At 38.1% G+C, this 20,628-nt stretch overlaps 1 protein-coding gene across 1 annotated transcript; it reads left to right on the forward strand.

Moving 5' to 3' along the window:
* The first annotated feature begins 1,565 nt into the window (after positions 1-1,565).
* gnsb (glucosamine (N-acetyl)-6-sulfatase (Sanfilippo disease IIID), b) lies at positions 1,566-19,406 on the forward strand. The gene is made up of 13 exons (XM_023286075.3): positions 1,566-1,888; positions 5,720-5,779; positions 7,243-7,446; positions 10,324-10,389; positions 10,472-10,570; positions 12,842-13,009; positions 13,966-14,048; positions 14,191-14,309; positions 14,533-14,636; positions 14,740-14,841; positions 14,942-15,052; positions 16,130-16,240; positions 16,336-19,406. The coding sequence occupies exons 1-13, from the start codon at positions 1,709-1,711 to the stop codon at positions 16,483-16,485; spliced, it is 1,557 nt and encodes a 518-aa protein (XP_023141843.1). The 5' UTR covers positions 1,566-1,708; the 3' UTR covers positions 16,486-19,406.
* The last annotated feature ends 1,222 nt before the right edge of the window (positions 19,407-20,628 follow it).

The following is a 20,628-nucleotide window of genomic DNA, read 5'->3' on the forward strand; positions in this document are numbered from 1 at the left end:
TACAAGTACCTTGGTGTCCACATAGATAATAAACTGGACTGGACCAAAAACATTGAGACTGTACAAGAGAGGTCAAAGCTGTCTATTTTTCTCAGGAGACTAAGATCTTTCAATATCTGCATAAGTTTTATCACTCAGTGGTATATTATCCATCCATGCATGATCTATACACCTCTGAATCATTACGGTCGTGGGGGAACAGACTTAGGGCGAAGGCAGGGGACACCCTGGACAGATCACCAGTCTATCACAGGGCTACATATAGACAATCACACTCACATTCACACCTACGGACAATTTAGAATCATCAAGTAACTTCAGTATATTTTTGGACTGTGAGAGGAAATTGGAGGAGAAAACCCACGCATGCACAGGGAGAACATGCAAACTCCATGCAGAAAGATCCCAGGAAGGCCAGGACATGAACTGGGGATCTTCCAGCTGCCAAGTGAAAGTGCTAACCACCGAGCCACTGTGCAGCCCTAGACTCCAAACAGAAAACCAAAAACCATGCTGCTGGTGCTCCTGGAGAAAAGCAGCTCCTGTCAGAGAGAGCTGGAATGGAAGTGAGGGAGGTTTTATGCAGTTGAGCATCTGGATCACAGGTGTGGCTCAATCAGACCCTCCCTCACCTCTGCAAAAGAATAGACAGGGACACCTGGTGTCCAGGTGGAGGGTTGTCACATTATATTATATTATATTATATTATATTATATTATATTATATTATATTATATTATATTATATTATATTATATTATATTATATTATATTATATTACATGAAGAAAAGGGAATCCAATTCAATATAATATAATATAATATAATATAATATAATATAATATAATATAATATAATATAATATAATATAATATAATATAATATGGGCTGCACAGTGGCGTAGTGGTTAGCACTTTCGCCTTGCAGCGAGAAGAAAATCGCGTCCCGGCTCTCCCGGGATCTTTCTGCATGGAGTTTGCATGTTCTCCCTGTGCATGCGTGGGTTTTCTCCGGGTACTCCGGCTTCCTCCCACAGTCCAAAAATATGCTGAGGTTAATTGATTACTCTAAATTGCCCGTAGGTGTGAATGTGTGAGTGTTTGTTTGTCTATATATGTAGCCCTGCGACAGACTGGCGACCTGTCTAGGGTGTCCCCTGCCTTCGCCTGAGTCAGCTGGGATAGGCTCCAGCCCCCCCTGCGACCCTAGTGAGTTTTAAGCGGTGTATAGATAATGGATGGATAATGGCTAATATAATATAATATAATATAATATAATATAATATAATATAATATAATATAATATAATATAATATAATATAATATAATATAATATTCTTAAATTAACAAGCAGTTGAAAAGGACCAAAGTATTAATAATGGGTATATTTGTTTTCAGTATAAGTTGATCTAGGTAATTAGTAACCTAAATATTGTGGGTCACTTGTTATATTATTGTTGTGTGTCGGTTGTGTGCTTGTTGTTGTGTTGTACAATCTGTTCTCGGTTGTCTCTCCTCCCACTCAGTCTGATCATATGACCCTCAACTCTTGGCTGTACTTCCTCAAACTTTGCTCCGCGGTGTGAGTCCGGTCCTTCCCGGTGTGAGCAGCGCGTGTCTTCGCCCTGAGCAGGGATCGAAACCGGCGTTCCTTTCAACTGCGGCGTCGGTGGTTGTGTAGCAGCAGGCCCCGACGCTGTGGCGGTGTTGCGATGGCAGGTCTGAGGAGCAGAGCTGGAGCACCGAGCGGCCGGCGGAGAGCACTGGCCGCTGCCTTCACTGTCCTCCCGCTGTTGCTGCTCACCTGCTGCGTCAGGTGTGTGGAAAGCTCCAAGCCCAGCAACATCATCGTCGTGCTGGCCGACGACCAGGACGTTCAGCTGGGGGGGATGGTGAGTGACCAGCCGGGGTGCACGTGATTGATCAACTGTATCGATCCTAAGTCTGCTGGGGAGTTTATGGCGCTTGTAATGCACTTTTAAATTCAACTTTAAAGCTCCTGCTTTTTACAACATCCCTTTATAAAAGTGTTTATAGCCACGAGGGCTGAGTTTAGAGTCAATGTAACTTTGCTTGTAAATGTAATGTTTTTATTTGTTTATTGCTAGTGTCTTGTGTTTTAACTGTGTAGTTTTGTAACTGTGTTTTGTATTTGCTGCTGCCTATCTTGGCCAGGACTCCCTTGAAAAAGAGGTTCTTAATCTCACTGGGATTTCTCCTGGTTAAATAAAGGTTAATAAGTAAAAATAATATTGTTTTTAACACTTTGTTATCCATAAAATACAGAAATATAATTGACAAGTTCGACTGTGCAAGATAATTTCCCTCCTGAAGTACATAAGATCCACTAGATAGAACATATAAATATGCATAAAGTACAGTAAATTCATTGAATAGAAACATTCATTTATATAATGTTTGTAAAATACATTCAGCTGTAATTATAAATAGATATAAAGTACATAAAATGCATTAAATAGAAAAAAAATGATATAAAATGCAGAAAACAAGTCTGTAGCCTCAGTAGCACCTCTGAAAGACTACTCTTAAGGCTAACTGCTCACATTGGCATGCTAGCATACTCATAATGAGTAGAAGTAAAACAGATGCTTGTTTAAATAAATAACTTAAGTAATACTGCAGATAAAACATTTAAATGATTGTTTTGGTTTTCTGTTACTCAGTGGTTTAATATTTTATGATTAAAACATTCCGAACTAAAATGTTAACATGATAATAATAAACGGTATTCTCATGACAGTATTCACTGTTTGGTGTTTAAGCATGCTACCATTTGCTAGTCAGTATTAAATATAATATTAAACATAAAGTAGAGCTGAGGCTGGTGGGAACGCTGTTAGTTTTGCGAAATACAACCATCTCAGTACTTTTGTAAAGTTTTGACCTGATGATGGTACTAGATGGAAAAAAAGAGCTAAATGGGAACACTAACATGCTAACACTAGCATGTTGATGATTATTGAGTATAATGTTTACCATGTTGTTTGTGTTGATTTAGCATGTTAGAATGCAAACATTTTCTAACAAGAAAAGCGCTCACGAGTGCAGTACTCTGCCAAGGCTGCTCCGTTGTATCATTTCCAACAGATAAGTCCTGATAAGTCTGCAGCAGTAGATTGGTATTAGGATCCCAATCATGTGATTGTCAGCAGGCAGCTGACGTAGCGTTTACTTGTTGTCATAGTTACAGTGACGCCATGCCACTATCTCACAATGATACAGAAATCTTGAACAAATCCGTGGATCCAGACAATAAGCCACATCACTGCCTAAATCTATTCAGGTGGTCCTTGTGTCATTTCTGACCTTCCCTGAAAATTTCATCCAAATCCACTAGTCTGTTTTTGAGTAATGTTGCAAACAGACAGACAGACGGACAGACAAACCAACGCCGATCGTCAAATAACTCCGCCGCATTCCTTGGTGGAGTAATTAATAGCCAATAACTATGAAATTATGTCACTCGATCTCATTAATAAGAACTTAGTGGCATTTAGGAACCATAGGTAGCTAAGTTTTCATTCAAAACTCACACAAATATTGACCACATTTTCAACAAATCAATGAAAGAAAGGGTAAATGAATGCCTATGATCCCTACACTTTGGTTGTGGAGGAGTTGGTTCATCAAGATAAACAGCTGGTGGTGCTAATTCAAATTAACCACCAACCGTCTCCATCACAAGCGATGTGACTTCCATGATTGCATGATAGAACACGTATATGAACAGTCCATCAAAGAGCTGTTGAGATATTTCCATTTGGACAAAAGTGATGAACATGGACTAGTGAAGTGAATTTAATTTAAAAAAGCAGCACATAATATTACATAATTCTAATAATAATTGCAATATTTGAATAATTTATCAACCAAAAATGCCAAAATTTCTTTGTTTTAGCTGCTTTTGTTGTTTTAGCAACTATTTTGATACTGATTTATTGTTCTCAAGCAAAAATTACAAATATATATATATATATATATATATATATATATATATATATATATATATATATTAGTGGTGGGACGCGATTAAAAAATGTAATCTAATTAATTACAGGCTTTGTAATTAATTAATCGCAATAATTGCAGTTTTGTTAAATAGCAATATTTGACACAATAAGTGAAGTTTTGCAATTCAAATAAAATTGTGGTTGACAGTTGAATCAATGAATAGACATATACATGTTTATAATTTAAAATTTATGTTTAAAAAAAAAAAGGAAAATGGGACATATAGAAAAAAGTGATTTTGATGACTTAAAGCCTGAATTTAGTTGTTTTTTCCACTGTATGGCACATAAAATCAGCATAAGTAGTTCAAGGAGCTTCAGAAAGTTGAAAATCCAGAGATTCATTCGTTTTCATCTTTCTGGGTCTGATAAATGGTGGAATTTTGATGGCACTCTTTATAGGAATATCAATTTTTATTTATGTAATTTTTTTATAAACAAAAATTTTATAATTAAGTTATTAAAATAGATATTTTTGTTGTTTAGGTTATTCCTCCTCCAAGGAGGCAGAGCCTCGACAGAGTAAAAACTTAAACCACAAAAATGTTTCATTTCTATTTATCTGCATTTTTCATCTGTCTGCTACATTCACAGATTATTGCAAATCTAAGTACAATTATAGCGATTTTATTCAACATCTTAAGACTTTTTGTAAACTCAAGCACTGTCTAGAAAAGTGGTCTATTATGGGATGGGTACACCGTTAGCCGTTAGCATGACTCGTAGCTAACGTTAGCTCTGGTGCTAACAGCAACGTGTTTTACATTGAGGTGATACCGTCGGCTTGAAATGCTGCAGTGATCACAAAACTCTTTGTTGCACAATTTGCACACAACCAGGCTTTTATCCAAGCTGCCATCAGGAAGATTTTTAAAAGGAAACTTTCTGCTCAACAAGCTCAATCTCATCTTCCTTCACTGTTCACCGGTGCCTGACTTCACTCAGTGCTTCCTGTGCTCCTTCTTCTTCATGGCTACAAATAGACTTTAGGTTCATTAACGCCACCTACTGGGCTGGAGTGTTCATCAGAGTTACCAGTGTGCCAGAAATGAGGGAACTGAGGAGGGTGCAATTAATTGCGTTATTATTTTTAACGCATTATTTTTGCTGTAATCAATTAATCGAAATTAACGCGTTAAAGTCCCAGCCCTAATATATATATATGTGTGTGTGTGTGTGTGTGTGTGTGTGTGTGTGTGTGTGTGTGTATATGTGTGTATATATGTATATATATGTATATATGTACATATATATGTATATATATAAATTAGTATATTAGTATATTGCAAATAGTTGGGTATCAACTTGTGCTCAAGAAAACTAACCCAAACTTGTCATTTTGCGCATTTTGATTATATATAAACCTGACTAGGGTTGGATCTAGTGATTACAGTCTATAAAATGTCAAAAAACATGAAGTATATGTCCATCACAATTTTCTAGATCACAACATTGCAACTTCAGATTGTTTCTTTCGTTTAAACAACAGTCAAAATCTTTAGAAACCCTGTAAACTATCGTATATAAGAGAGTACATCATCGGCCAACCGTGTCATAATGCCTGGACCCTCTGCTCTTTAGTGTCTGTTATTATTCAAACACAGTGATTGCGTGTATTGTTGTTGACTTCACAGCTCGTTTGCATGTTGGGACACGAGTCACTTCACACGTCTGTCTGTTTCTTTTCTGCAGATGCCGATAAAGAAAACGAAAGCTTTGATAGGAGCTGCAGGAGCAACATTTGTGAACGCTGTGAGTATTTTTACCCAATGGAAAGTTATCGCTATTTTAGGCTACTTTCTATTTCCACTCTACTACAGTTAATAGGGAACTATTATACTTTATCCTCCACTACATTTATCACATCTGTAGTTGGGCCAAAACAGCAACTTTCTCCTTCAGATGTGTCATAAATATCTGTTGAATTTGCAAAGTCACTCAGAAGTTAAATTTCCTCTTCAGCTCTGCCTTGGAGTGCTCAGATATCTGGATTGTCACAGAGTCACTGCTCTTTCGAAAGTAGCCAGTTGAGGTGGTTCAACATTTGATTAGGACACCTCCTGGGTGCCTTCTTTTGGAGGTTATCCAGGCTGTTGAGAGGCAATCCCATGTAGACCCAGAATTATTACAGGAGTATGGCTGGAAAGGAGCATCTTTGGTGACCTGCTTAGCCCGCTGTCACTGAGATTCAGTCATTGACTGGATGGAAAATATTTAAGAAAAGTCTAACACATTCATTTAAATCTGTGTATAAGAACAAGGGCTCTTCTGTAGTCCTCCTAAATTAATCATCATCATCATCATCATCAGGCCTATAGTATATTGAAGCGCGTATCAAAACTATTTACTCTTCTTGGAGTTTTTTCCTTATTATTGCTTTGCAGCATAGAATCATTGGCAGATTAATTTGTCCTTTTTGAGAAGACTTTACAAAAAAAGCAGATTTCTACAAAGTAATTAAAAATATAAAATATACAATAAGTTGGTGCACAAGAAATCACCCCCTTCAAGTCAGTGTTCAGTAGATGCACCTTTACAGGCACAATTACAGCGTTGAGTCTGTGTGGAAAGGTCTCAATCAGCCCTGCACATCTGGACACTGCAAATATACCCCATTCTTGTTTGCAAAACTGCTCAAACTCTGTCAAGTTCCACTGGAATCATGAATGAAGAGCCCTTTTTAAGTTCAGCCACATACTCACAACTGGATTAAGATCTGGGCTCTGACTCGGCCAGTCCAGAACATTCACCTTGTTGTCTTTAAACCATTTCTGTGTAGTTCTGGCTGTAATGCTTCCGGTCTTTGTCTTCCTTTAAAACAAATCTTCTCCCAAGTTGCAGTTTTTTGAAGAGTGGATCAGGGTGTCCTCTAAAATTTCCCTGGACAACCCAGCCACACCTGGGGGTGAATACTAAATGAGTCAATGGAGGGATCTGACCCTAATTGTAAATTGTATGCTACTAGTTGTATAAATGCTGCTTGTGCAAGTCATATGTTGTTCCTGCAAGAGGAGTGTTTTTCTTTTGTTGTGTTACTGCTTTTACTTCAGTAAAAAGTTCTTCCAGCACTGCACGCACCTAAAATTGCGCATAGCTACACACTGAATGAGTTGCATGTCCTCCTCTCTGCTGTCACGCTTGCCTTTCATCATCTCCTGTCCCCATTCTGTTCCCCTGCTCTCGTCTTCCTCTTCTCGCTTCTTCCTCCTGTTAAGTTCACAGTCACGCCGCTGTGCTGCCCCAGCAGAAGCAGCATCCTGACAGGTCGCTACCCTCACAACCACGAGGTGAGGAACAACTCTCTGACCGGGAACTGCTCCAGCGCTCTGTGGCAGAAAGGCCCCGAGGCTGAGGCCTTCCCCATCTACCTCAGCAAGCAGAAATACCAGACGTTCTTTGCTGGAAAGTATCTTAACCAGGTGTGAACTCCTTTCGATGTTATAAGCTGCATGCTTATTATTCAGCAGTGTACGCTCTGGGTTTGAGGGACAACAGTGTTTTGTTTTAAAGTGTGTTCAGAATTCAAGTCAAATAATACATTTAATGATAAACATGCAGTGTTATTACTGCATGTTTATCATTAATCATCATGTGATGATCGGCGTACGTTTGTCTTTGGATGAAATAGATTTTCAGGGAAGGTCAGAAATGACACAAGGAACAAGTGACTCAGTTTTGGCAGTGATGCAGCTTGTAGTCTGGATCCACGATTTGTTAAAGATTTCTGTACCATTGTGAGATAGCGGCACGGCGTCACTGTAGCTATGATTACAAGTGAACACTACATCAGCTGCCTGCTGACTATCACATGATTGCGATGCTACTCTAAATTGACCGCTGTGGATTTGTCGGGACTTATCTGTCGGAAAATGACTAAGCAGCCTTGACGGAGTACTGCGCTCTCTGAGGAGTGCTTTTCTTGTCATGACTGTTGTAAATTTTGTTTACTTGTAAACATCGTAAATTACTTTTACTAAATCAAGTAGCAATGCCCACGTGTTGGCATGATGTCATGGACACATAGCTGCCTCATTGGCCGACAGCCCTGTTCATTGCAGTGATCATACAACGTACATCGCAGATTTTCCATTTGTTTGATTTTTTTCTCCAAAATGCCAGATGTGTCTCAATAATATAGGACTCTTGGTTAATTCAAACCTGCAGATTTTCAGTCCAAAAAAATTTAGATTGTAACTATAAGCTTCGTATAATATGAAATCTTACTCTCAGAACCCTGATCAGGTTCTGGACATTTTCTGCTGTGTGGAAACAGCACAAACAATGGCTCGAAGTAGAGAGAACTCAGAAATGCAGTGCAGTTTGGCACAGTTAAAATGAGATAAAGCATGAAATGAAAAAGGTTGTATTTCTTCAATCTTTAGTCAATATTTGAAAAAAATGGAATCAACATGTCCTTAATTTTTCATAGTGCCCACAGGTATTACCAACACTGGGGAAAATAGAAGCTCTACATATTGTACATATTTTTCTATTTATATTTTTACAACTGCTATAATTTTTTTTTTTTACAGCTATTTAGCACATTAACGCAAGAAAGATGTTTCACCATGCTGAATGTATCTTCCAGCAACTTGCTCCTCTGTAAACTGTTTTTGACTCATGCTGCATTTATTTTATTGATCCAGTAGGTTTTATTTTCCTCTCAGTCTGCAGATTACTTGAAAACCCAGTCATGACTTCCGCAGATTTTTAAAAAAAATCATGCAGATGTTTTTTTTTTGGCACAGCTTTAAATCAGACTAAAGAATAAAGTCATTTTGATGAAATATTACAATGTTAACCTTGGATTTGGTTCATTTTAATGACAACTGTACTTCGTACATGGTATGTTCAAGGACCAAGGAACATTAAAAATCTATTAAATATTTAGTATTTTTTAATGTATTTTTTCCGTTGAAAACATGCTTTTCAAACCCACTGAGGGGTTTTGGAGTTCAGTACGTTAAAAAGACAACTGAAAATTAGAATAAAGTGAGATATCACAACAAATATTATGTGTGTCCACTCATCTGTCAATATGATACAGTGATTAGTTAAAATCTTTCCATACAAAACAAAACAAAACAAAACAGAATTGTGTAAGATTTTAAAAACAAGGCAAAGATGAACACATAAAATTTTTCCTGCTCGAAAGTCTGTTTATTCAAATTTGCCAGCTGATTAGAAAAAATTAGAATGCTAACACCCTAACATATGATTGTGGTAAACATTCAGCCTGCTAAATGTTGAATATAATAATAATAGAACATAATAGAATAGAATAGAATAGAATAGAATAGAATAGAATAGAATAGAATAGAATAGAATAGAATAGAATAATGCTTTATTGATCCTTTACAGGAAATTACTTTATTATAGCAGTAAGTTAAAATATTAATGTGAACTGAAAAGCCTGATTGCAGCTGGTAGGAAAGACTTCCTGCTAGACCTGCACTGAGGAGGGATGAGTCTCTGGCTGAAGGTGCTCTTCCTAAACATCTCCAGACTGTGTAGTGGGTGAGAAGCTTTGTTCATAATAGAGTTCAGTTTCCTGAGCATTCTCACCCCAGCCACCTGTTGGACTGATTCCAGCTCCAGCCCAGTTGTGGAGCTCGCCTTTTTAATCAGCTTATTCAGCCGGTTTCTGTCCCTGGAGCGAGCCCCCTCCCCCAACACACAATCCTAAACAATAAAGCACTGGCCACCACAGTCTGGTAAAATGTACGTAGAAGAAGCCTGCTGATGTTAAAAGACTTAAACCTTTGCAGGAAGTAAAGTCTGCTTTGGCCCTTCTTGTACACTACCTCCGTGTGTCCGGACCAGTCCAGCTGCATTCCCAGGTACCTGAAGCTGGAAACAATCTCCACCTCCGTGCCAAGAAAGGTGACTGGTCCTGGTATGGACTTCTTCAAGTCAATCATCATTTCCTTGGTTTTAGAGGTGTTCAGTAGAAGGTGGTTGAGGTTGCACCAGTCAGTAAAGTCCATGATCATGTCCCTGCATTCCGCCTCATGTCCTCATCTGATACAGCTGACAGCTGTGGAGATATCAGAACATTTCTGAAGAAAGCAGCTGTCTGAGTTATACCGAAAGTCAGACATATATAATATGAAGAGGAAAGGGGACAGGACAGTTCTTAGTGGGGCCATATATATAGCAGGTTCCCCACCTGTTAACATGTTAACATTGTCACATGTTAGCATATTAGTGGCTAAATACAGCCTGGTGGAACTGCTGATTTTTGTTGCACATTTTCTCCTGTTCCCAACCAAACTAATTGTCTGTTCTGCCCTCAGTATGGTAAGAAAGAGGTCGGAGACGTCGCCCATGTTCCACCTGGCTGGGACCAATGGCATGCACTGGTGAGTCTCATGTAAATTCACACACAAATACCAGTTATTTCAAATGTCTCTGCGGTCACACTCTTTGCTGTTTTGTTTGCAGGTGGGAAACTCACAATACTACAATTACACACTGTCAGTCAACGGGAAAGCGGAGAAGCATGGTGACAGTTATGAGAAGGACTACCTCACAGACCTCATAGTAAGTCATGATCACACTGTCAGATGCTCGCACTGAGTCTGCCATCAGCAGTATTTCATGCTTTATGCATCACGCGGAGGGATGTTTATATAAGACTTTATGGGAAGAAATAAGACTGTTCACCTGCAAACTGTCTGAATCAGCTGCTGTCATAGAAATGTAAAATGTCTAGTTAGTCTGTGAGTCAGCAGTGTGGAGGTTAATCATCACCTGCAGAAGATGGTCGATGCAAGAAACAAGCTAGCACAAGTGTAACATGGTTTCAGTCGGACTCTTCAGAGCATTTGGTTTCTTTGTTTTTATTTAGTGTTTCATGCTGGTGCTGCGTGTTTTACTGTGACAGATGAGTCTGTGTGTTGAACTAATTGTTGACCTATTCTGCTTTAAATACACAACTGAACTTTCCCAAGTCACCTGCTTTGCTGGGTGTCACAAAAGTGCAGTGATATTAGTACTTTTATCACCAACAAAGACGTGCAGCAAGCAGTCTTAATGAGACTTTAAAAGCTGTGAATTCAGATTCGGATTTAGAGGCACATTGCCTTTAAAGTTATGGCTCAATAGACAGGATTTATCAAAGTCAGAAGCTGTAAAAACAAGAAGGATCATCAGATTTTCAACTTTTCCCACAGTCAATGAAGGCCATCCAAGCTTAAAGCTATTTCATCAAAATCACTTTATTCTACATCTCTACTTTTAAAACCTGCCATTAAAAGTTTGTTTCCTCGAACTAGATTTTGTAGAAAAATTTAAATAATTTTTTTTTCACTCCTTTGCGCAACTGAGAAGCTATGACTCAGTCAGCTGTGACTAATAGTCATCTAACAAAAAATCAGGCACTTTGCAGATACACTGCCGATTGACTTTTGCAGAACAGAGAGGAGGCTAGTATGAAACAAATGAGAAATGTAGTAGCTAAGCCACCATTTTCTCCCCTCTATTGTTATCACCTGTAGGCTCTTCGGAAAAAGGTTGGAAATGTTGATTCCATGTTATTTAATTTTTTTTTGCAAAATAAGTAGTCAAAGAAATTGAACTTTTGTTCATTGTTTTTTTTGTCATTTATGACATTCTTAAGTTCTCTCTCCTTCTATCCACGATTGCCATTTTTTCACAGAGGTGCAGTGAAAAATAAACCTGCAGTCAGGAAAAATGTGCGAGCAGCAGAAATGCCCAATAGAGCTATATATCCTCTGGGGACCATGGATATTTATTATATATTTTCAGAAATCTAATAGTTTTTGAGATAATTCAATAAAGGATAAAACCGTTTCTTATTTTAAAAGTAAAGAAATTATTGGAAACTTTTACCTGCTGGTGGCACGAAAGGTAAACATGATACTAGTACAGTCTTTGTTGTATGCAAAGACTTTTTTTGTTTTCATTTTGATGATTATAGCTTATAGGTAAAAATCAGAAACTCAGTATTTCAAATTGTTAAAATATTTGGGATACCTGAATAACATCAAGCAAAAAAATTATTTACAAATTTACAATACAGTTTATACTGAAGCACAAGCATTAATCTTATGGGGGTGTTAGAGGAAGAGTCACTGCTTCATTTCATTGCAGTCCATTCAATAGATTTAAGGTTTAAAAAAGATTAAAACGTGCCTTTAACAGTTGTTTAATGCCTCGTTTGTACAGAAAAATGGCTTCATAATGTTTTTTTTCAGTTGTCGCTGCAGTGAGCAGCAGAGTTTAATATCGGGCCTCAGCCAGGAATCTATCTGTAACCCATAGCTTAGGAATAAAAGAGTATTATAAGAATAAATCTTGACCCGAAACTGCAAGAACAAAAATAAGCCATGAAAAAACTCATAGGCAAAGTGAAAAAAGGAAGAAAATTTAGCTCAGAAATCAAAACAAAACCAGTCATTTAGTGAGTTGAGACAAAAAAATTACCATTGTTTGAGTTAATTGAAAAGTCTGATTTAACACAGCATTTGACAGTGCAGGACACTAATAGCATGTATTTAGCAGCATCTTACATGCTGGGTGATACTGACTCTGCAGCAGCAGATGCACGGCTCTCCCTGATCCTACAGTCCTTTACACATCATCAGTGTTTGTTTCTTGATATGTGATGCTGGTTCAGATAAACACGAAGTTTTTACAACCTGATCTGTGCTTTTGAACAAATGTATACTAATAGTCAAAAGTTTGGACACACTTTCTCATACAAATGAGTGAGAAAATGTGTCCAGACTTTTGACTGGTAGTGTACATCTTGCAGCTGCATCTTATGAAGTCTTGTCCTGCCTCATCCAGGTGAATCGGTCCCTTCGCTTTCTGGATGACAGAAGTCCTCAGCATCCGTTCTTCCTGATGCTGTCTCCTCCGGCTCCTCACTCACCCTGGATGGCAGCACCTCAGTACCAGAAGATGTTCAGCGACGTTCAGGCTCCTCGAGACGGCAGCTTTAACAAGCTGGGGAAGGTAAACCATACACTACAGTTCAAAAGTTTGGGGTCACCCAGACAATTTCATGTTTTCCATGAAAACTCACACTTTTATTCATGTGCTAACATAATTGCACACGGGTTTTCTAATCATCAATTAGCCTTTCAACACCGTTAGCTAACACAATGTAGCATTAGAACACAGGAGTGATGGTTGCTGGAAATGGCTCCCTGTACCCCTATATGCCAGGGGTGTCAAACTCATTTTAGTTCAGAGGCCACATACAGTCCAATTTGATCTCAAGTGGACCGGAGTAGTGAAATCTAACATAATAACCTATAAATAAATTTGTTTTTGTGCAAAAAAGTAAATTTCTGAAAATGTTCACATTTAATGAACTGTCTTTTTACAAAACATTGTGGACAACCTGAAATTTAAGAAAAATAAGTGCAATTTCAACAGTATTTTGCCTCAATTTATCATTTACACATTACAACTTAAAGATCACAGTGTGTCTTCAAAGGCACAAAACAATCAGTCTCAGGTATCTGGAACTGAACAATATAGTATTTTACTTTATGATCAAAGCAACTTGTCAAGATCAAGAAATTATTTTAAATGTACAGTTTTACAAATTTACATTTTACAGTTAATGTCTTCTCTGTATTTTTACACTTCGCAAGTTATCCAACAGACCAGATTGGACCCTCTGGCTGGCCGCATTTGGCCTGCAGGCTGCATGTTTGACACCTCTGCCTTATGTAGATATTCCATTAAAAATCAGCCATTTGGGCTAGAATAGTCATTTACCACGTTAGCAATGTCTAGACTGTATTTCTAATTAATTTAATGTTATCTTCATTGAAAAAAATGCTTTTCTTGTTGAAACAATAAGGACATTTCCAAATGACCCCAAACTTTTGAACAGTAGTGAATGTAATGCTTGTTTTTTAATTGTATTTTCAATGAATCTCTATTTGTGTATTTTCCAGGACAAACACTGGCTGCTGCGTCAGCCCGTCAACCCCATGCCCAACAGCTCGATCAACTTCCTAGATGATGCCTACAGGAAAAGGTACAATGGCTAAATACTCCTCCTTTGTAGAATACGATCATTTAATTGAACCTTTACTCGATTCCCATTGCTTGTGGTATCTACTGTTTGATGGAAGTAATAATAAGAAATATCATATTAAATGAATGATGATATGTGGCAGGTGGCAGACTCTGCTGTCTGTGGATGACATGGTGGAGATGTTGGTGAAGAAACTGGACAGTATGAAGGAGCTGGACAACACCTACATCTTCTACACATCAGACAATGGCTACCACACAGGTCAGCTGCAACAAACTGCCTTTTTCTGGGTCTTTTTCTTGTTTTGTAGTTGTTACAAACTAACTCTAACCCTAACCGTACCACTGTGGCCATTTATTTTATTGCCTTCCTTTTTATTTATTTATTTTTACATTTTTAATGATCGTGTTTTATTTGTTGTTGTTTTGCATCACTTCCTCCATCAATTGTAACTCTGCTGTGAACATCTTCTTCACTGTTCCAGGTCAGTTCTCGTTACCCATCGATAAAAGGCAGCTGTATGAATTTGACATCAGGATCCCGCTCATGGTCAGAGGTCCTGGTATCAAACCGAACCAGACGTTGCAGGTCAGAACAAACCTCCACTAACACACACATACACACACAAACACAAACATCTTTGGCTTGAGCCTGTTATTCATCATTTCTTCATGGTTCCTGACCCCTCTAGGCTCCGGTCCTGAACATCGACCTGGCTCCCACCATACTAGACATATCTGGTGTGAACCTGTCGACTGTAAACGTAGATGGACAGTCTTTCCTTGCTCAGATGGTCAGCAGCTTCTATACATCAACCATAATGTTTTCTTGTGCTGCTTTTTTTTTTTTTTTTTTTTTTTTAAACTGAATTCTAAATCAGGTTTTTTGCTCAGGCTCCGTCACTGCGTAATGGAACGGCACGACCGTTTTTCCTGGTTGAATACACTGGAGAGGGACATCCAACCACAGACCCAGCTTGTCCTAAACTCGGCCCCGGGCTGTCTGTGAGTAGCCATGACAAAAAGCGTGTTAGTGTATTAATGTTTGATAATAAAAGTTATTTCTAAAAGGGAAAATTGATCAATCGGGTAGGTTTGTTTTACTTTACACCACTTTTTTAAATTGTTTTTAATATAGTAAATCTAAACTGTTAGTTTTTAATTTGACAGCAGAGCAAATACCCTCTGTTCAACTTATAAATGACAAGAAAAGCCCTCAGAGAACGCAGTACTCCACTAAGACTGCTCAGTCGTTGTATCATGTCTGATGGATGAAATCTTGAAAATATTTGAGGCAGAAATCACAGCACCATAGAATGTGGCCATTTAATATAGATGTACCCACAAATAAAATGACCTCGCGCTGAGCACAGGTGTGTGTTATGCATGTGTACGTCATGTATGGATACCGAATCACGTGACCTAAATATGTAGTGGGCGGTGGGAATTGATGGGACTCGGGAACACCCCCACAATTTAATCAGTTGTTCCTTGTATCATTTTCAATGGATAAGTCTGTAGCGGTTGATTTGTAGTAGGATCACAATCATGTGATCGTTAGCAGGCAGCTGATGTAGTGTTCACTTGCTGTCATAGTTACAGTGATGCTGTGCCGCTATCTCGCAATGATACAGAAATCTTTAACAAATCCATGGATACAGACTATAAGCTGCATCACTGCCAGAATCTAATTACTTGGTCCTTGTGTCATTTCTGACCTTTCCTGAAAATTTCATCCAAATCTGTTGGTCTGTTTTTGAGTAATGTTGCGAACAGACAGTCAGTCGGACAAACGTATGACTGTCACATATCTCCACCGCTCCTCAGCAGAGTAAATAAAAAGTATTGACAGGTTATACAATAATGAATCATTTGGCATTGAAGTGGTAATGCACATGAGTGTATTGTTCTGTTACATATTGTAGGCTAACGTAATGGATGCCAGGTTACAGCCTACAGTGTCACCCACTGAAACAATGACAACAAACAGCATGGTTCCTGTTTTTTGTAAAAGTTTACATTTGTTCACACAGGACACGTTAATGTAACATTTTGCAAAACTAACACTTTCATTTCCCTCAGCAATGTTTCCCAGATTGTGTGTGTGAAGATGCCTACAACAACACATATGCCTGCGTCAGGACTCTCGACAGCAAAAACAACCTGCAGTACTGCGAGTTTGCTGACAGCGAGGTATAGCAGGACTGTTTTGGTTTTTCATAACTCCCATATTTGAATGATTTTTGTGGAAGCAGTTTTGAAGCATCTCTCTGGTTCTGTCTCCACAGTCGTTTGTAGAGGTGTATAACTTGACATCGGACCCGCACCAGCTGGAGAACATTGTGAAGAAGGTGGATCCTACTATTCTGCAGGCCATGAACCAGCGGCTCATAAAGCTGCAGTCTTGTGTGGGCGACAGCTGCCGCAACATCGACTAATGAGGAAAGAGATCGATGACGAGGCTGCCAATTACCAAAGACCATACTGTACTGAGAGTAGAGGACGGGGTCTGTTTTTTTTTTTTTTTGAACTTTTTATTTATTCCACATAGGTAAAACAGATGAAGATGTACAAAAATCACACCACCACAATTTACAAACTACTCAGTCCATATCTTGTTACCTTCAGTCATAAATACATATATCTCCTTTCCGTACAAGCCATACACCAGTCAAGATTACATATTTTACATAGATACCAATAAGTCTTCAATTCTGACTTCTAATATTCACTGGCACGGGTATGTACGCAACCATAAAGCTACTTATATAAATAAAATAAGTGCACTGAGAGCAAAAAAAAGGGGGAGGTATTTAGAGCTCTGGCATCGCTTGTATAATCGGTTTCCATCTTCTCTCAAATTTTCCTAGTTTCAGTTGTAGTCTTGCTGTAATTTTTTCCATCATAAAAAACTTTTTTACTCTGTCTGTCCATTGTATTATGTTGGGGGGATGTGGTTTCAGCCAACTGATTGTGATCATTTTCTTTGCTATCAAGAGCAGAACTCTCAAAAGGTATCTACTATCTCTGTCTATCAGATCCTCAGGTAGTATCACAAGTATGTACAGGGTTGGGTCAAGATGGATGAACGGGGTCTGTTTGTATGAACTTCTATCACAAGTATGATGCCATGTTTCAGAAGGAAAAAAATGATGTAACTAATGACACAAGACATGGCTGACTTCTATTTAGCTGCATTCAGTGCCAGGGCCCTGGTGTTGTGTAGAACGGATTTTGGGGAAATTTGATCTTTTGATGATATTTAGATGTTTTTGCAGCAAATACGGAGCCATAGTTGTAAACGTGATAAATGACAGTTTTAATAGGGTTTGCGTGCCAGACTGTTTCTCAGCCAGGTTCAATAACGTAACACAGTAAAACTGTGATTTGTTGTTTTAATACTTCAGATTTTGTCGCTCAGCCACATTTTTATTCATGTCACCTGAACTTTCCCTTTTACACTGTTGCTGTTTTTTCTGAGTTGTGCTCATTTATTTAATCCTTTGAAGAGTTTAGTATAGTTTCTTTTAAGTTGGGGTTGACTGATATGAATGTTTCAGAGTCACTACAGACTGCAAGTAATCAAGGACACCAATACCGAGGTTTGAAACTGATATACTGTTCCAGAAAAAATTAAAACTGCGGTGTCAAAATTCACAATAACAGAAAGTCTAACAAAACTTCAGTATAATGTCTTCTCTGAACCCCAAGACCTGCAAGCGGGTTTGTAAAGAATGCTGCCTTTAAAAAAAAATATTGCCAAATTAATGACACTTCTCAGAGCCAGAAACTGAATCAAAAGGAATGATGGATTTTCATTTTTCCGATGGACCTTGAACTACTCATCTGTGATGTTCTATCAGCAAAATTAACCAAATCTAAGCTTAAAATTGTGATATTTAAACAAAATCTAATTATTCTACATGTTTTATTTTTTTTAAATCGCCAAAAATTCATGTTATTTAAAAAATACCTCACCAGAAATAAATAGTTTACACTAACCAGAATCTCAGCTGTTACCAATAGTCACATTACCAAAAAATTAGTCTTTTAAAAAAAAAAAAAGTATTTTTTTGAGTTTTCAGGTGAACTGCTGACTGTATTTACACACAACAAAAAAGGCAGTTATAAAAACAAATTTTCAAGATAGGCACATGGGAAAATGTACATTTTCCATTTTGTTTCAATGTTTGTAAAGTGGATAATCAAAGAAATTCATCTCTACAAAAATGATTTGTCGCAACATAACTGTCATACTGGATAGAAGACATTTTAGACATTACAAAAGACACAGCTAGATGTAGAGTTCTTTTTTACTTCAAGTCATGGTTGTGTTGGTTCTATGGAGATGCATCACTTTATATTGCAATGAAAACTTTGTCCACAGTGAGGAAAAAAATGTAATGACAGGAGCAAAAAAAAATGAAGGCTAAAATTTGGTTGGAGTTCATAAGGTTAAATAAATTTTATTTGGAATGTGTTAAAAAACAACCAAAACGCTAATTTGAAAATTGCTCCGTTGGATCCAGCTAGGCTGTTTATCGTCCACCCCTACTTCAAAAATAAACCTGTCCTCATCTATGGTGGGATGTTTTTCTACGTATAAACTGCACTGAATGTTCAGGAACATTTTACCAATGACCGAAACACAAAATGTTGTGCAGATTTTTTTCTTAAACAATATACAACCAACGGTTTGTTAGAACACTGGCACACTCTTTGATTTGTTGCTGAGAGCTCGATAAGTACATGGTACCACCAGCAGCTAGTTAGTACAAAAATGACCCGTTTCTATTAATACATAAAGTTCAGTTGTTTAATTACTGCAAAAAACTGAATTGTAAAAATCACACTTTATGGTTTTATGCTCAGCTAACCATCTGCTGGCTCTAACTACATATTTAACGTACAGAGACAAGTATTTATCTTCTTGTTTGCTGTGTTGTCACTGACATGTTCATGCTCATAATTTAATTTCTGCAGCACTTCAAGTGAAAGTCTGTCGTGAATGGACACTCTGTCCTGTGTCCAGTATTTACTGCAATTTTGTGCCTCATATTTGAAGTCTGGACATTTTAAAACTTTAGCTCTCATGTATAAACATATCTTACATACATACTTACAATATTCATGGCAACTTTTGCAAACAGGCTTGTAACAGTGGGACCTGGAAGATGTGCTATAATACTTTTTCAGATGTGTTTTCTAAATGTGAGGAATCTCCATATCAAGGGACCTTTTGCACAGTTTAATCCTGTGTGCCTTGTTTGCACTGATTAGGCTCCTATGTCTTAAATGTGAATGAATTTGCACTGTGACAAAACTGATTCAAAATAAATCAGAAGCATTTACAAGTGCCTGTCATGCTTCTTTCTTAGTGTCTCAGATGGAGGTGTGTGTGTGGCACTTAAATGTACACATAAGTACACTTTAAACCCATTTTCAGCAAAAATACACTGCCTGTCCAAAAAAGTGGCCACTTGGATTTAACTAAGCAAATAGGTAAGAGCCTTCCACTGGATAATTACTGTAGTGATGAATATGTTTCAGCTGACAACAACTTATTTAACCCTAGCTGATACAGTGAGGAGCTTCTCATTTCTTAAACAACTATGTTGGCAGTCATATCCTGTGGTCATGGAAAGGATGTTAATCTGTTTCAGAAGGGTCAAATTATTGGCCTGCATCAAGCAAAGAAAACAGCTAAGGAGATTTCTGAAACTACTAAAACTGGGTTAAGAACCATCCAACGCATTATTAAAACCTGAAGGATAGTGGTGAACCATCAAGGTACAAATGTGGTCAGAACAAACTCTTAGATGATGGTAGGAAATCAACAGCAGAACTCATGGCTATGTTAAATAGTGAAAGTAAGAGCATTTCCACATGCACAATGTAAAGGGAATTCAAGGGACTGAGACTAAACAGCTGTGTAGCTCTAAGAAAACCACTGATCGGTGAGGCTAATCAGAAAAAAAGGCTTCAGTATGCTACGTAGCATCAAGATTGGACTCTGCAGCAATGAAAGAAGGTCCTGTGGTCTGATGAGTCCAGATTGACCCTGTTCCAAAAGTGATGGGCGCATCAGGGAAAAAAGAGAGGCAAAGTAAGGGATGCACTCGTCATGGCTAGTGCCCACAAGCCTATGGGGGTTAGGGTTATGATCTGGGGTTGGTCAGGTTCAGCAACATTATGTTGCCAAAGAATGAGGTCAGCTGACTACCAGAATATACTGAGTGACCAGATCTTTCTTTCAATGGTGTTTTTCTTCCCTGATAGCATGGGCATAGTCCAAGATGATGGTGCCAGGATTCACAGGGCTAACACTGTGAATGAGTGGATCAGGGAGCATGAGACATCATTTTTACACATGGATTGGCCTCCACAGACTCCACACCTCAGCCCCACTGAGAATCTTTGGGATGTTCTGGAGAAGACTTTGCATGGCGGTCCGGCACTCCCATCATCAATATTAGGTCTTGGTAGAAAATGAATGCAACTCTGGACAGAAATAAATGTGACATTGCAGAAGCTTATCGATGCCACGGTGAATGTGTGTCATTCTCAAAGATAGAGGCAGT

The sequence above is a fragment of the Amphiprion ocellaris genome, chromosome 17 (genome assembly GCF_022539595.1).
Source record: "Amphiprion ocellaris isolate individual 3 ecotype Okinawa chromosome 17, ASM2253959v1, whole genome shotgun sequence".
Taxonomy (NCBI): Eukaryota; Metazoa; Chordata; class Actinopteri; family Pomacentridae; genus Amphiprion; species Amphiprion ocellaris.

Excerpts from the sequence above, each read along its gene's own strand:
- gnsb (XM_023286075.3), top strand. The coding sequence starts at position 1,709 with ATGGCAGGTCTGAGGAGCAGAGCTGGAGCACCGAGCGGCCGGCGGAGA. Across the intron at positions 14,049-14,190 it reads GATGATGCCTACAGGAAAAG|GTGGCAGACTCTGCTGTCTG; the intron begins GTACAATGGCTA and ends GATATGTGGCAG. Across the intron at positions 14,310-14,532 it reads AGACAATGGCTACCACACAG|GTCAGTTCTCGTTACCCATC; the intron begins GTCAGCTGCAAC and ends TCACTGTTCCAG.